We start from the raw sequence: 18,089 nt of genomic DNA, 5'->3' as shown, positions 1-18,089 counted from the left end.
AGCTGGAAACCTTGCACTGGACCCTGAAGGGGAAAGAAGTTTTCACTACTTTGTTCTGCTTCTGCTGTCTGCTCTGCCACATGCCTCTTTCCGTCCTGCTCAGCTTTCCAGGAAACAGGTGCCTTCCTAGAGGGGCTGCCAGCGGGAAGTGTCCCCAAGGATACAAGGTCCCTATCCTTGTCAGGAGTCCCGCCCTGGCTCCTTGCAGCAGCCCAGCTCCCTGCAGTCTGGCCCCTTGGCGTGTCAAGCCTTCACAGCCCCCATCCTTCTCAGCAGGGCATCCTCAATGCCCTCTTCCCTCCTTTCCAGTCCCGTGAACATTAGCACACGCCTCAGGCCTAAGCCACCACTGCCTGGCAGCTCTGCCCCTTTCCACCCATTCTCCCAACTGTGGCCCTCCCAGTTCATGCAGCACTGGCACTGTCCACTGGCCCTCCCAGTTCATGCAGCACTGGCACTCTCCACTGAGAACACCCCACAGCACATGCTGTGTTGTCTGCAGAACCCTCTCCCCCAAGAATATCAACTCCATGGGAGAGGCCATGTCTGTTCTGTGGGCCTGTCCACTGCCTGTATGATCTCCTCCCTAGACTCACAGTGTCCTGTGCTGGGAAGAGCCACACCCCACAGAGTGGAGAGGCAGGAGAGGGAGAAGAACACCTGTCCCTGTGCACTCCTCCACCTATCTGAGCACAGCTGCCAGTGGCTCAGCTGAATTTAATGCACAGCACACAGTACCTTAACACATCTGGTTCGATTGCTTGGGAGGCAAGCTTTTCAAAAATTCTGATGAGGCCCGAGTGCAAGGGGCTGGAGCTGGTGGTCAGGGCCCGGCGGCAGGAGGCCATGAGGGTTCTAAGCATCCCTGCCTCGCACATGACCTGACGGTTCTTCTCCGACTTCACCAGGGACTGGATATGACTGGCCATGGAGCACTGGATCTCCTGGGAAAGCTAAGAGGTAGCGAAAGCAAACGGTGAGCCTTTGAGGTCAGAATACTTTGTGGGCAACTTTGATCGACCCCCAATCAGGCCTCAAATAGGTTAGGGGGCCAGGCAACTGCAGTCCCGTGTTTGAGTCCATACCCTTGGCACAGAAGGTGTAGCGTGGCCAGGAGGCAGGCCCGCAGGCAATGTCCACACCGACTGGCTGTGGCTCAACCAAACCACACTCAGTGCCCAGGCCAGCACCAGGTGTGGCTCCGGTGCCCAGTGCCTTCAGCCCCTGCTGTCATCCACCCGACCCCTTCCAACTGTCCTTGTCCTCCTCTCATACGCGGGCAGCTGTGCTGTCATCTCAACCTGACTAGTTTTCCAGTCATTTCAGTATCTTTATGTCCTTGAAGTCCACAGAAGAGAACGCAGAGTCAGCTCAGTAAATATTTGAGCCAAATACATCGCTTTTGCAATCTTCCTTTCCTTTTTTTTTTTTAAGATTTTATTTCTTTATTTGACAGAGAGAGAGAGGGAGGGAGAGAGAACACAAGTAGGCAGAGCAGCAGGCAAAGGGAGAGAGAGAAACAGGCTCTCCGCTGAGCAGGGAGCCCGACATGGGGCTCAGTCCCAGGACCCTGGGATCAGAACCTGGGCTGAAGGCAGCTACTGAACCAACTGAGTCCCCCAGGTACCCTAGCAATCTTCCTTTCTTCATAAAAATATCAACCCCTGGAATTCCCAGGCTTCTGTAGATAACAGTTTGGAGCAGGAGTGGAGGTGTTAGGGGTGGGGAGTCCTCTTAGGACTGCCCACATTTTCTTTCACTATTATATGTGATAGGGTCTAAAGTGAGAGGGATACCAGTTAGAACTTAATGGAATTTTCCTGCTGTGGATGCTAGGGGACCCTCCCCCAGACCTCCTCCTCCAGATGAATGTACCCATCACCACTCCCCCTTCTCTGGAGGACAGCAGTGCTCTAAGGGGGAGCTGCCCTGCCCCACCTGTCCCCTGCTAAGTGAACCCCCATGTATGTTCATGCATGCACACACAAATGCATATGCACACATGTACTACACAGTGTACACATACGTGCACATGTGTGCACATAAGCATGCATATGTATATACATGCCCACAGAACTATACATATCCTTGTGTGCATACATTCATGCACGTACACATGCATGCAAATATACACACATCCACCTGCCATGTGTACATACACACACACCACACACCCGACCGTAGCCCATGAGGTTGCACCCTTCAGTCTTTGTGGTGCAATTCATGCCCTGAGGGTCCCGCCCTAGTGGCTCAGGCTGAGGCTGGACTTCAGTTGATGGCACATCCCCCTTGAGCTGCTTCTCCTACACCACCTCCTTCCTCCACTCCCCTCCCAAGTCCCTCCCTTGAAGGATCTGATGTACCTGAACCCCAGTCTTGGGCTCTACCTCCCAGGAACCCAACCTGGGGCCTTGGTATGCTTTTCATACTGTACACATTTGCCCTAGTTTTGGGTTTCAAGAAAAGAGATCTTGAACAATGTATATCATGTCTAGTTTAGTCCCAGTGGAAAGCCAGGACTAACCACAAAGGCACTAATTTGAATCATCTCTTCTAAGGGTGATTGGCTTCTCATCCCCTTGAGTCACAGACCATCTGATATGCACACCTCCCATAAAAGCTTTCTTGGGGTCCTTTCTTGCTTCCCCTTCTTCCCTCTCTCCCTTAAACAAGCTATTAACTGTCTCTTCAATGTCAGGCTCTGGGTAAATCTCCAGGCATTTCAAGATTAACACAACACAGTCCCTGCTCTCAAGGGAATCATGGACTACAGGCAAGACAGGAGAGGGAACAGTCTCAGCACAGTGAGAAACGGGTTCTAGCAGCTGAGTTACAGTGTCTGGGAAGGAGGGGTTCCCTGCAGCCCCTCACACATTGGATTTAGAAGGGAATCCAGGCCTGGCATCTCCTATAGGAGCCAAATTTTACCCTGAGATGAGAATATTTCCTGGGTATTCAGGATGTGCCAGACCCCAGTCTAAGCACTTTGATATGTATAGGTTATAGAGTCCCTTTGAGGAACCCTATGAGGGAGGTAATTTTACTCTGCCCATTTCACAGATGAGGAAACTGAACCCAGAGAAATACATTGTTCAGGCCACGTGGGAAGGTCAGAGCCTGGCTTTGACCCCAGACTCCATGCTCAGGATCACCTCACTTCCCATCTTGACCTCACACATGCAGAGATTTTGGAACACGCTGCCATATGGTCGAGAGTATAACTGTATCACTAAGGGACAGAAATTAAGAAAGCGGTGGCATTCATCCTTAGGTCATAAACACCGCTTGGTAGTATATATGTTTTAAGGACTAAAATGTATTGGGACACATATTTACACTGTTTATCATTAATTTTTAGATTTAAAAAAAATGAATAGGTCATACAGCTCACCCCCCACCCTCCCCTCCCCCTTCCAGGAGCACATCAACCAGAGCTCCTGTCTCAAGCTGATGACATTCAGCGAAATTTCCATATTTACAATATCTTCAGTAACACTTTCAACTTAAAATTTTAGACCATCTTAATTTTAGTTTAAATTTTAAACCTCATTAGAATGGTTTTAAGGGCAATTGTTTTGAGACAGGATTTTGTCCTTCTGAAATGTCACCATTTTGCCACCATCCCTGATGCCAAGGGAAGATCTCATCATTGGGATAATATGATCCCTGTAATGCACTGGATGTCTTTGTCCCCCAGAATTCATATGTTGAAACTTAATTTCCAACAGGATATGTACGGAGGTGGGGCCCTTTGCGGGGTGATTGGGACCCAAGAGTGGATCCTTCATGAATGCGATTAGTGCCCTTATAAAAGGGACCCCAGAGAGCCTTCTCTTGTATGGACATGTATGGACACAGTAAGAATGGGGCCATCCCTGGGGCAGTGGGCCCCCAGTAGACACTGCATCTGCCAGCACCATGCTCTGGGACTTCCAGCTGCCAGAACTATGAGAAATAAGTTTTGGTTGTTTAGAAGCCACCAAGTCTATGGTGTTTTGTTATAGCTGCCTGAATGGACTGAGACTACCCCTTCCCTGTCACTGCAGTACTGGCGTGGCCAGTATAAACTGTTAGAGGCAATGTACAGCCCAATGGGAACCAGAGATAGAAGGAAGAAATGCCAAAACTCATTTGCACTAAACAATTCCACCACTTTTACTTTGAGGAGTTCCTCCACATGGAAATCTACCCAGCCTCCTTGCCTCCATTCTCCAGATCTTTCTTCTACAGCCCTCAGCATCCTTCCCTGCACCCCACGGAGACTCTGCCTTTCCTCCTGTCTCCTCCTCTCAAAACACAAAGGGAGCCTCTGCCTTCTTGATTTGAATTTTCCCTCTTCCAGAAACTAGATTATCTGGTAACTGCAGTCTTTTAATTTGGGATGAAAGTTGGGGAGACAGTCTGTAGAAGCAAGATGCAAAAATAACACCACAATGTATTATTAATAAGAATTAAAAAGAAATGTCTACAATCTCCAGTTTTATTATCAGCACTTCACTTACTACTTTGAGGGCTTTTGGCTTTCTTTTTTTCCTTGTTGTTTGCTTTTTTTCTTTTTCATCCACCAGAAAAGAGCTACTTAAAATCTAAATATGCAAAAAAGAAAAAAAAAAGCAAAGAAAAAAAAAGCAAAAGTTTTCAAAAGGGAGAAATGCTGATCTTGTCTAATGATGCCACAAGTTTACTCCAAAATTGCTCAATACCCCATAATGGAGGAGGGAAAATTGATCGTCCTCATTATCACTGCAGCTCTGTCAATACCAATATTGCCTTGTTTTGAATAAAATGTGCTGTTTTTTTCAATGTTGGTTCCAGTAAAATGGGGTTTTAGTGAAAATATGAGCAGTAGCAGGAAACCAGTCTGGTTTCTCCCCCTACAAATGGATTGATTTTCCTAACGCATATTACTTCCAATGCAGGCTAGGGGATGGTGGTTCAATTAGGGCTCCATGGTGAGTGCGTGGGGTCACCAGGCTGGCCGGCGGGCAGGACCCGCAAGGCAACTTATCACAGAACGATTTGTGGGGCAGCCTTCAGGAGTTTTTTACTTTCTCCACTTAACAGTCGTGGCTTCAAGTCTATCCTTGCCCCACTGTGGATGTTTGTTGTTCTTTCTCTCTCTTTCTCCCCCTCTTTCTCTTCTGGTCCAGATTCATACAGTCCCAGAGTCCAGTGAGGGCTGGGTCCTGGTGGGGTGCGTCCCTTCCAGCAGGCATGAGCTTTGGACACATAAGTCTACAGTGTGTCCTGCCACAGATGTAAAAACCTTCAGATGACCATGTCTGTTTCCTCCAGACACTTAGAAAGAACCAGGGAGTTCTACTGAGCTACCCAAATTTTGATTAGTTGCTTATTCCAATTTGGTTGAAATGGTCTTCGATGATTTTGGAAAAGAGATAGTACAAGTTAAGTGACCTCAGCTCTTCAGAAATAGCACAGTAAACAGGACTCATGGATGGGTGTCATTTGACAAGTTCTTATGGTTATCTTTGCTTACTTAGAATTAGTTCTTTCTATATATGGGTGCACATTTTCCTTTTTGCCACAGTCTCCATCAGCATGATAGACTCATTTGTGCTGTCCACATGGCCTTGTAGGTGTGGGAGTTTGTGATCTTGGTTTATGAGTAGAGGTCCAAGTCCCACTGAATGAGCAGAACCCATGTCTAAAGGCATGGCTTCCTTGATGTCCCTAATTAGATTTGCAGCTAAGACCGAGCTGCATGTGGGTGCTTCCTTCACAAACTACATGCATATGATGTCTGATGCTGCCTGATAACAGAAGCCTAGGATCTTGTATTTATAAAGTATTTGTCTCTTTCCAACTTCACTTCATCTTTCCCTTTGGTCCACCCCACGCTCCAGCCCTAGTAACATTCTCTCTCTTTGCTGAATATCCTATGCCCCCCCCTTTTTTTAATAGCTTCCTGGGTTTTTTTCCTTTTTTTTCCAATTTATTTATTTTCAGAAAAACAGTATTCATTATTTTTTTCACCACACCCAGTGCTCCATGCAAGCCGTGCTCTCTATAATACCCACCACCTGGTACCCCAACCTCCCACCCCCCGTCACTTCAAACCCCTCAGATTGTTTTTCAGAGTCCATAGTCTCTCATGATTCACCTCCCCTTCCAATTTACCCCAACTCCCTTCTCCTCTCTAACACCCCTTGTCCTCCATGATATTTGTTATGCTCCACAAATAAGTGAAACCATATGATAATTGACTCTCCCTATGCCCTTTTTGATTGACGCCCAAAGCTGTGAATGTCCTTTCCAGCCCCATCCCTTTCCTGAGCTCCTACTTATTATTCAAGAGACAATTCATATGTTCTCTCACCTGAGAAATCTTTCCTGATTTCCCCAAATAGCACCGTCCATACCTCAATCATAAATACCATACTCTGATGGTTCTCTCGGTAGATAGATGATAGACCTCTTCCCACCACCCCTTGTCCCCAGCACACTGTGAACTGCTGCCTGAGACAATGACTCTTCACCCTTGTTGCCCAGCACCTGTCTCTGCCTCAAATGCAATAGTTGCCTACTAAGTGCAAGCACAAGGGGCGAAAGTGTTCTAGAACATAGGAGGTACCCCTACCCCAGAGGGCCGAGAGTGCCCAGAAAAGGTGATGTACCCACTAGGTGTTGAAGGACAATAAGGAAAGAATCTGGCCAGCAGGAAAAATTATCTTCCCAGGGGTGTGGACAGCACGTGCAAAGATGAAGGGGTGAAAGTGGGCATGGCCTTTCAGGGAAAGGCTGGAGAGCCCGAGTAGTTATCAGCTGGGCTTCCTCACCCCCAGTACCCAACAACCTCCCCTGCAATGAGTCTGTGGTCATCCCTGAGAACACCACCAGGGAAACCAGCCTGTAGACATCCATCCAGGAGGATGCCTGCCCAGCCTGGAACCTGTAACATCAGTGGAGAGTTTCTAACACCTTGGACACTGCATGAGAGCTGGGTCAGGTGAGCAATGGAGCCCAGTGGATGGCTGTGTGGGGCCCAACACCACTCTCCAGCCTGAATCCTTCCCACCTAGGGCCAAGGCTTCCTCCCCCCTCCTACCCACCCAGGAAAAGGTGGTTTAAATGTCCCTGAGTGTCTCTGGTGCTTTAGCCAAAGTACGCTGTTGACACAACTTTTGCTAAGAGATATTTTTAAAGCAGATTTTTGTTGTGGCTAACAGACAGTCATCCACGAGTGTCTGGAGAAGTTTCCTGGAAGAAGACTGCAGAGGACACTGTCTCTTCTAGAGATGAAGGATCTATTCACACGCCAACTGTGGCTTAAGCCCTGGTGTGTTGGTTCTGAGCTTTCAGACAGACCTTCATCCTCCCTTCACCCTCTAGGCAGAGGACACTGAAATCCCCCCACAGCTAGGTTCTCAGGCTGCTTTATCACTAACTAATGGGTGAACCTGGACTAGTTCCTTATTTTCTCAAGGCCTCAGCTTTAAAACTGGAATAATGAAAATACTGACATCCCTGGTATGTTGTTTGGGGGAGTCAGTAGAAACAGTTTCTGTGAAAGAGCTTTTTCTTATAGGATGCAAGTGTTTTCAGGATATTAACTCTTCTTAGCCATGGTCTTCTCTTTTAATACCAGTAAGACTCCTTCCAACCAAGCACCTGCTTTGCATGGCCACTGTGTATCACACAAGTTCAGTGCAAGAGAAGAAGGACACACCTACCATGTTCACAGGCCCCATGGCTGCAATGGGAGCTAACGCCACTGCCCACTCACTATTTGAAGGCTGACTCTTCTAAGTGCTTTCGCATACTGGCTCATTTAATCCTGGAACACCATCAGCTGGATGCTATTATTACTCCATTTTACAGATGAGGGAACTGAGGCCCAGATAGATTACAGCTTGCTGAGATTACACAGTGCTTGGAGGGACAGGAATTCAAACCAGAAAGTCAATTCCACTTTGCCGCTGGGATCGCTGCTTCACAGGCCCCCAGGTGCTGAAGCTTGCAGAGCACTGGCCACCTCTGGGTTTTCAAGGTAAAGTCAGTTGAAATGGAGACTCTGTGGGGTGGGAAGGGGGTACCTATCCTATCCTGTCCTAGGCCAGTGTCTCAAAACTTACAGGAAAAACTAAGTGTTCATGGCTTTGGCCCACACTGGGATCATCTGAATTTAGTAACTGGTACACAGTATTTGCCGTGTGCAAGACCTAAATGGGTTTGACCATTTCTGCCATCTTGAGAGGCTAGGTGGGAGTCTCATATATATGTAACTTGCCAGTGGCCACATTTCTGAGCCCCTTGGAACCACCTCTCCAGCTGTCCATCTAGTCCAGACAAGTATATCCTTACATTGAGCCCAAACCATCTGCTATTTAACTAACTGGTCTTTGTGTGCACTGTTCTACCACCAGCTGACTAACAAGTACCTGCTCAGCTCTTATGTCCCCAATGTCTTCTATCTCTAAGCTTCCAACCCTCAGATCTGTTCACTATTCCTTCCATGACTAAGGAGGTTTTTCAGATCCCTCGCCATCCTGGCTTCTCACCTCTGGACAAACACAGATGTTGTGTTAAGGGGTCATGGAACTACCACTTCCCTTTAGCTGGGCACTATACTTCTATAAATATAGGGGGAAGTAGAACTCACCATAGCAGTGTCCTCACCCAACTTGGGACAATTACTGGCCATGCACTAAACCCTCTGGGACTCTTCTGCATACTCTATTCTGTCCTTCCCAGCCCAGTGTATATGTGCTTTAAGACATGAGCATAGGCCTGATCATCTCTGCTGAAATTCGACCCAAAGGCTGGTGGAGACCCTTCACATCCCCATTTGTCAGCCAGTGGGTAAATCCTCCTACCAGATCTATGTCATCTGCCATTTGAGTTCACCCAGGTCATGGATCAAATGCAAAACAGGCAGAAGAGAGGACTCAAGCTTTTGACTCACAAGCAGACTATAATATATAGCTCAACATCAATTCTCTGTTAATAATTTAATAATAGCAAAACTCCAGCTGGAAATATACCTAAAATGTATTATCTTCCATTTCTATTTCCAAATTTCTATATGCCTTGACCCAAAGTCCTAGGAATACAGACTGCCAAGCTAGAAGAAAAGGGTGCTGGGGGGATGGCATATAATGGAGCCAGTGTATGATGAGCAGATACTGTGTGCCAGGTACTGTGCTAAGTACATTACAACTATATTTTCCACTGTTTTTCCCAATGGGAAAATATAATAAGGGAACACTAAGACTTGGAGATACATCAATTTCCTAAGGTCACACAGCTAATGAGTATCAGAACTGATATTCAACCCAGTCCTACTCCAAAGCCCATGATTTTAACACAGTGTGATGCACTCATTATAACGGAGGGAACCCTGATCACACAAGGGTTCTAAATTGATGGTGTCTAGAAGTGTTTTATTTGGTAGGCATAGTCTGGCTTTCCTTCTGTTTTACTGCCCCCTATTTAAGTAAAAGTGCCTTTAGGTAGAACAAGTACCCTTCCCAACAGCCACAGAACTCACCATTCCCTATTATTTCCACTGATACATTTCTTTCACCTTCCTGACCCCACGACATTGGGTTTGCAACCCCTGTGATCTAGGCCAAATCTGAGTAGCTGAAACCAAGGTGTGGGAACCAGAGGTAGCCTACATCAGTCACAGAACTAATGATGGGAAAAGGGGCTAAAAGCAAGGTCCCTGATAATTGGGCCAGAAGTCTTCTCATACAGCTTTAACTTCTATGCCATCGTTCTACATCCATTGTGTTTTTCCTTTGATCCTTTTGGTCATCATGTGAGATTATGTGTATTTGCTCTATTTAAAAGGCTACCCCAAAAAGTAAACTGAATCTTGACCAGGCTTGACATTTTTCCAGGGACAAAAGAAATTTTGGGGATGGGGTTTTAGTATGAAAGAAGACAGGATATCTAAAATTCAACATATTTGGAATTTCTAAGGTGTCATACTTTAACAAAATGGGACTCCTACTTTACCCATTTCCTTGTTGGAGAAAATAGCTATTTTCAAATAGCATGCCCTTACACAATGCTACCCAGAGCTATTAATGCTGTCAATATTTCAGTTATTTGAAACCCGTACAATTATTTCAATGTGTTTGAAATGCAGACTAATTCCAGAAAATGGTACCCTTTTCTAAATTAAGACATGAATGAGTTGATAGATGAACGCAGCCCTGAGCCCAATCTTTTCTCTGTCCCATCAGACTGTGCAGGACATTTCAGTGGCAGAAGAATCTGGAACACACACAACAGTGACTCAGTGCTGGCTGACTGTAGATCAGAGTCTCTGTAATACTCAGGTCTGATTGTGTTGTTGCTTTCCAAAGCCCTCCCATGGCTACCACGTCCATAAAGGAAAAGCCACTAAGCACAGAGGCAGGAGGTCCAGGAGCCTGGCACCACGGACATCACCACCTATCAACTTCTGCAAGTTTCAAGTCCTCATCAGCAAAGTGGGGATACTGATATCTACCCTTCAGGGTTATTATAAAGATTAAAAGATAAAGCATTTGTAGAGTTTTTGACAACTAGTAGCAGTAATTCCACCATTTAGTAAGTGTTTCCCATGGTGCAGTGTATGTTCTGCTCGCCATGCTAAGGACTCATTGCATTTAATCCTCACAATAATGCCACAGGATGATATTATTACTCCCATATGACAGCAAAGAAAGTGAAGGATCGTGGAAGCTGAATCATTTCCTGTGTCTGTGTGACTGTGAAGTGGCAGAGGTGAGATCTGATGACATTCTGCTGTCTTTGGAGCCTGAACTCTGCCCTCATATAGCAGGTGCTCAGTAAAGACTGTAGTGCTCGTGGTGATGTTGATGATGGTGATGATGATGATGATGATGATGGATGGTACCCCAAGAAAATTCAATTCTCTTAGCATGGTATTCAGCGTCCTTCGTGGAGTGGCTTTGACTGCACATCGCAGCCCCACACACTGCCCTCTCTCCACATGGTCTATCCTAGCCCAGTTGAACTACTCAGAGTCCCCAAGTGGACATCTTCACATGTGCCTCTCTCTGTGGATGATCTTCTCTCCCCTCCCTCCTCCAGCTGATCTTCCATGGGCACATCTTTTCCTTAAAGCCTGGTTCCGGTTTCCCCAACTCTCTGTTCCTCCCCCTCTGTCCCAAGGCGCAGTGGGCAAACCTCTCTTCTAGGCAACAGAGTGTGGTCTTACTGTCTTCTACACTCCTCTCCCTAGCCATCCTCAACTCCGACTGTGAGCTCCTGTGACATTCATGTCTGAATCCCCAGTGGCATCTGGAAGGTGCTGAGTAAAATTATTCACAGGTACATATGGATCACACTAGTTGTTCTAAAGCACTGTGTGCTCCACCTCTGTTAATCTGGTCCTGGCTTCTCACCCTCTGAGTTAACAGTCCTCAAGCACACAAGCAAATACCCCTCTGCCAGGAACTGAATAAAGGCCTCAGTCCTGATGAAAACACAGTGATGCTGGGGACCCTGTGGCTGCTGAGCATGCCAGAAAGGGAAAATGTCTTCTTTCCCATCAGTTGTTTAGTTCTGAGGTCAACTCAATTCCCAGAGAACCGTGCTGGATGCCATTCCTGCCTCATTCACAGCGATTCCCACAGTCCAGTTTTAATATTGATGATGACACAGCTGGGTTATTTTTCTAAGAGCAGCTCATGGTGCTAGCATTTTGGAGAGGGGGAAGACACCTTTTGGTTGTAAGCAAAACAAATTTCATGTCGCCATAATTAGAAATAAATCAGACCACCCGTATATGTAGTTATTTAAGTTGTCACTCTTGAAATGACATCTGTACCTTGGAAAGCCATCAATTTCTTATCCGTCAGATAGGAAGGTGGCTAAGAGTGCAATGCTGGGAGCCCGCCAGCCAACGGACAGGGAGATGAGGGGATCTCATATTCCATCTTCTTCCTAACACTGCCATCTACTGAAACTTCCTGCCCTGAAGATGCAGTCCTGCAGTCCTTTTCATTCCAGCATTTTCCTGTGTGGTCTCCTTTCTCATTTGATTTACTATTCTATTGATTGTTATGAGGTTTCCCACCCTCCCCTTTCAGAAATTAATTACTGTAATTACTCAACTTTTAATAGCTGCTGATTTGGCATCTGCAGAAAATATTTGAGAAAACGCACGACTACATTTCATTTGCATTTTGAGAGACAGTGAGGGAGAATTAGACTTCTCCTAAATTACTTATTGTGACCTGAATAGAGAAAAAGAATCCTACCAGATGGCATTCTCATTTGCATACTTAATGCATCTGATGGCCATCGAGTTCCACTCCATACACTAACATGACAAGGCACAGAGTTTATCTGAAACTCAGATTCAGCCACAGTTCCCATGCACGAGCTGCAGAGAGACAGGCCACTCTCTGCTCTACATCATTTCATCGGTCATCACCGCCATGGAGGTGGGCACGACACACCCATCAGCAACCATTTGGCTGCTAAGGCCTCCCAAACCACTGGGTTGGTTGTTCTCATTCCAGGTACACTGTATGGCTGGAAATACAGCTAAGAAAGCCAGACATCCTTACTGTAAAGCTATTGCACCTGCAAAATTGGGCAATGCCAAGAGATCATGACCTTACATTCTGCAAAAGCTGCAAAGATGAGAGAGCCATTCATCAAACATACCTTGATCTGGGACCGGGGAGTGAGTTCTAGACCTCCCATCACCAGTTCCATGACCGCAGGAAGTCACCCACCTTTCTTGAGCCTCAAGTCCCTACCATGTGGGAAGATTCTAGTGTACTAGGATAAGCTATTATGAATACTGATGAAACAACAGGCCTGGCACAGAGGTAGCCCTGAGTGTGATTAGTGTCCAAAATGGTCCAGACAGACCCTGTCTTGAACATCTAGGCAAAGAAAGTAAAGTCCCAGATTTGAGACAATTAAATGACTAGAACACATGTAAAGAACTAGAAGATGCTTTATTTCAGGGTCAAATATTTTTATCTACCAGTTGATGCTTAAGGCAAGTAGGTTCTGGTCTTAAAAGATGACCCCCAACAATCCCCTCTGTCCTTTACACACAAGTAACCCCTCACATCAGTAGAGGAGGCATGTGGCCCTTCTCACTGAGTCTAAGCTGAACCTGTGACTCACTTTGACCAACAAATGCTGTGGAAGCAAGGTCAGCTCGTTCAAGGCCTAAGCCTTCAGAGGACCTGGAAGTTTCTGCTTTTGTGCCTTTGGGAGCCCTGAGCTCTATGTGGCCTGATGGAGAATTCACTTAGAGGAGCATGGATAGAGGCTGGACGGAGAGGGCTACATGGAGAAGAACCCAGAATGCTATTATAACAGTTTCAACCAAGGCCCCAGGCATCTGGCCCAGCCCAGGAGACTCCTGTCATTGGAGCCAGCCCAGTGAGGTGCCATCTGTGTGAGTAAGGAAGACATCTTAAATGGTCCAGCCCACCCATCACCTTAGGATGCAAAGACGGGCTGTCCCTGCTGAGGCTGTCGGAACTCCTACCCCACAGGCACCATGAGAAAGAATGACATAGTTAGTTAACTGGGTGGCACTTTGTCACACAGCAACAGGTAACTGAAGAAGCGATGAAGCCCATTTTACTCCAGCCTACTTATTTTCTGCAAATGTAGAAAAATATAAATGCATTCCATTTTACTATGAGATGAGTCTCTCTTCATTGGTTTGACCATCACTTCATGGTCACTTTCCAGCAAAGGAGCAGGAACCAGAAAAAAGATTTCAGTTATAAAGGGACATAGAGACATGGAACCAAGTCAGCCCTTTTTTGCAAGCCTGTATGAAATACTACAGAATTTTTTTGGTGAAAACAGTTCCCTTCCCTACACATCAAGGCTTTTGCTCCCCGCTCCACTTTTCTCACTGATTTTGGTAGGTTTGCAACATTTTACTAGGTCATTTTCATTTTCAGGCTGTGATTAATGACACCACTAGTGTTCATTTCTTCCTAGAACATACCACTTCATTTTTAGGTCCTGGACAAAGCCCAGCTGAACCCACAATCCCGGTCCCTCATTCCTCCTACAGAAGCCACAACTGCGCAAGGGAAAGACCAGGAAACCTGCCACCAGGTAGGACCACATTTCATACCATGTCCGCCAACTGAGAATCCTTCCAAGTCATTTAAATTATCTGAGCCTCTGTTTCCCCACTGGTGAAAACAGAGACAAATAATACTCCCAAGAAAACTGCAATGAGGACAAACCATGAAAAAGTCCAGCACCACACCCGGTTGCCAGTCCAGTTCGTACCCTCTCCTCTGCACTCATTAGAGCATGGATTCTCCAGGTTTTCCTCAACAAGAACGACCTTGTTCTGTTACTCAATCCTTTCATCCTCCTGTGGAGCCCCTCGTTCTGCGAGGATAGGAACTTGGGTGGTTTTGTTTTGGGGTTTTTTTTCTCTCCCTCTTCCCACCTCCTGGGCCTCATCTCAGGGTCCTGTGAGTCTGTCTCTCCTCTCTCTCTTCACACTTGCCCAGACACCACCCTAGCTGAGCCACCTTCGATGTGGTCCTGCAGACATGGATTTCGAACTGCTGTCCCCATTCTTAGGCCATTCCCCATGCAATAAACAGAGTTTTTGATACAAAAACCTGATAGAGTCATCCTCTCCTCCTTTGCAAAGCTTCTTGCTACCCTAGGGATAAAACTCCGTCTATAAGCAGGGCTCCAGCCATCCTGTGCCTGCCCCATCTGGCACATTTCCCACTCTCCCCCTCTGTTCCCACTCCAGCCGCCTGCAGAAGGCTTCTTCCTGCCTGGTTAATTGCTACTCATCTTTCAGGGCCCTGCTTGAATGTCATCATCTAGGAGATGGCTTCCCTGACCTCCACCCCTTCCTCTAAATTAGATTTAATCAGGTCTTCCCCCACCTCCATTCCCATTATTCTTTCTCAGCATCTTATTTTTCCCTATTATTATCACTTGTCACAGTCTGTCATTGTATATTCATTTGTGGGCTTATTTATTCCGTTGTCTGCACTGGCACCATCTCTTGGTCCCTGTGAGAGACACAGGATCCAGGGACAGTGTCCATCTTGTTAGCCCAGCATGTCCTACACAGAGTACCGAGCCATGATCACAGCCAGCATCCACAGGATGGATGACTACCAGGGGTGGTGGGGAGGACTTCCAGCCCCAACAATGCCCAGTGCTGTCCTCAGTACCCAGGGCTGGCCTCATGAAGGCAGAATCATTTCAGCTAGTTTGTGTTTGGCTATGGATTTTAGTAGGGTCACTTCACCAGCAAAAATGACCTGCTTTGAATGGCCTTGGAGGGAAGGGCAGCAGAACTCAATCAAGGGTCATGGGCACACTGACTCTACCCTGCAGGAGGAGCTTCACGTTGGGGGGTGGGGGTGGGGCTCCGCTAATGCAGGGTACTGAGGGCAAAGGCAAAGAAGAAGAAATCTGGCCAGAAGGAGCTTAAGTGAGTCATCATGTGAGAAAGACAAATACATGTGTTCAACCACAAGTACCTGGGGGTGGTCTGCGTGGTACAACCGAGGCAGCAGTCTCACCATGATGCACAGGACCCCAGGGTGCATGATCACAGCATCCCCTTCATCCACCCTGCAGAGAGAGGGCAAGCAGGATATCAACTTTGAGTTTTCTAGTCTCTTCTGTTTTTCACAAACCCTTCTGAATCTTTCTCTGACAGGCCACAAGACACATTCTTATTCTACCACATATGATCTATATAACTTTGAACTAATTAATCTGAGCCTCATTTTCCCCAGCTGTATGTGGAACCCATAATACCATACTTCTCTCAGAGAGACACAGAATAATGCTTTTGGGCCCCAGGACACAGTGGCTGGCTCATAGAGGATATTCAATGCAAGTGAGTTACCTGGTCCTCTCTCCTTCCCACCAGGCATAAAGGAGATAGACAGGCTCTCCTTTTATGTTAAACACATACGCACAAACATTTCTGAGTTCCTTCAAGGTGTGTAGGCATACTCAACTCTGCCCTACCCCCTGAATGCAACTCAAAACTCACATAGAACAAATAAGCAGTTCTCTGATGACTCTGAAAAGTAAATGGTTGCAGAGAAGGAAACCAAACCCACAGCGTCATTCAACTGTATTGAATTTCCTGGAGAGTCCCCCTCCAGAATTCCTGAGTATGGGCTCAGAGGGCATCTGAAAACAGAAATGTGCACCATATATAGACAAGGAGAGAGTGCCAAGAAAATATCTCTGTTTCTGGACTGAGGAACAGAAAAGTAGGCTCCTACAGGTCACAGAGCATGGAGGAGAAGCCATGAGATTTTCTTTGTTAAGTTCCTCACTCTTTCTCAGTCAGACTCCAGACAACCTCATAGCAGTAGCAGCAGCCAGGGAGGTGTCTGAGTGTCTAGGAGAAGACAAATCCTTCTCTCTAACCAGAAGATCTATGGTTCTAAGAGTGTAGGCACAATCTCCATCGCTCTTTTCTCTCTATTTCCTTTCCCTGCTTGGCATCAGAAACAGATGCAGTGGTAGGAGGTACATGGCAAAGCAGGGAAACTAATGCCTCAGCTTCCTAGACAGAGGAGAAGGAAGAGACTCCTGGTAGCCATGAAGTGTTGGGGAGACATGAAGAGGAGGAGGCTTAAGAAAGTCAGACTTTGTATCACCCTCTGGCCTCAATTCTGAGTTGCATGTGTGGATGTGACCCTAAACCAATTCCTAAGGCTTTGAGAACTGAACTCAAGGGTAAAGACCACCCATTATTGACTACCGCACGGGGAAAATATAGGGTAGATCAAACCTCACTGCCAAGTCTGTGAAGCCAAACTAATAACATAAACATGGTCCACGGTGGGTAAGAACTTTCAGGCTAAACCTAACCTGGTTGCTTGCCTGGTGAAACAAAACAATCAGCATTCTCCAGATGTCAACAAAAGCCAGAGTTCATAACATTCATAATATCCAGGACACAATTTGATATTACTTAGCGCAGAACAAATCAGGGAAATATCAATACCTCACACAGAAAAAGATAATCAACAGATGACAAGCCTGAGATGACCCAGATGTTGAAACTATCAGACAAAAATTTTATTTTTTTAATCAGGCAAAAACTTTAAATCTGCTGTTTATACACCACACTGTAAGGAATAAGGGTGAATATTATTGAAATGGATGAAAAACAAAGAAGTCTCAGTAAAGAAATGGGAGCAATAAAAAAGAACCAAATGGAAATTTAAGAACTGAAAATACAATAACAAATTTTAAAATCTCACTAAGTGCAAACAATAAGAAAATGAGAAGAGAGAGAGTCCATGAATTTAAGGACAGATCAATAGAAATTGCCCAGTCTGAACAACGAAAAGGAAAAAGATTTTTTAAAGTGTAAGAAATCCTCTAGGAGAACATAGGCAGTAACCTCTTCGACATCGGCCACAGCAACCTCCTTTGCGACATGTCCCCAAAGGCAAAGGAAACAAATGCTAAGATTCTCAACAAGATCATAGCTAATAAGATCTAACAGTATATTAAAAAAAATTTATCCACCATGACCAGGTGGGATTTGTCCATGGGATGCAAAGGTGGTTCAACATTCACAAATTAATGTGATAGAACAAATCAATAAGAGAAGAGAGAAGAACCACATGATCCTCTTAATTGATGCAGAAAAGGAATTTGGCAAGATACAGAAACCATTCCTGATTAAAACACTTCAAAGTATAGGGATAGAGGGAACATTCCTCAACTTCATAAAATCTATCTATGAAAAACCCACAGTGAATGTCATCCTCAATGGGGAAAAGCTGACAACCTTCCCTTTGACATCAGGAACACGACAAGGATGCCCGCTCTCGCCACTCTTGTTCAACATAGTATTAGAAGTCCTAGCAACAGCAATCACACAACAAAGAGAAATAAAAGGTATTCAAATTGGCAATGAAGAAGTCAAAGTCTCTCTCTTCGCAGATGACATGATACTTTATATGGAAAATCCAAAACACTCCACCCTCAAACTACTATAACTCATACAGCAAATCAGTAATGTATTAGGATATAAAATCAATGTACAGAAATTAGTTGCTTTCTTATACACTAACAATGAAACTATAGAAAGGAAAATG

At 45.8% G+C, this 18,089-nt stretch overlaps 1 protein-coding gene across 3 annotated transcripts in view; it reads right to left on the bottom strand.

The window, feature by feature from the left end:
• WDFY4 (WDFY family member 4) overlaps nucleotides 1–18,089 on the bottom strand; it is a 268,432-nt gene that overhangs the window by 188,385 nt on the left and 61,958 nt on the right. For all 3 annotated transcript variants that reach the window (XR_006383317.1, XM_044240003.1, XM_044240004.1), the window contains exons 13-14: nucleotides 15,492–15,585; nucleotides 739–953 (exon numbers count right to left, since the gene is read on the bottom strand). Coding sequence is in view for 2 of the 3 variants with exons in the window: in XM_044240003.1 (XP_044095938.1) it covers nucleotides 739–953; nucleotides 15,492–15,585 (309 nt within the window). In the remaining variant the exon portion in view is untranslated. The remainder of the gene's footprint in view (nucleotides 1–738; nucleotides 954–15,491; nucleotides 15,586–18,089) is intronic.

This window comes from Neovison vison, chromosome 2 (assembly GCF_020171115.1).
Source record: "Neovison vison isolate M4711 chromosome 2, ASM_NN_V1, whole genome shotgun sequence".
Lineage (NCBI taxonomy): Eukaryota > Metazoa > Chordata > Mammalia > Carnivora > Mustelidae > Neogale > Neogale vison.
The sequence above is the reverse complement of the archived record's forward strand: the minus strand, read 5'-3'. Positions and strand labels throughout refer to the sequence as shown.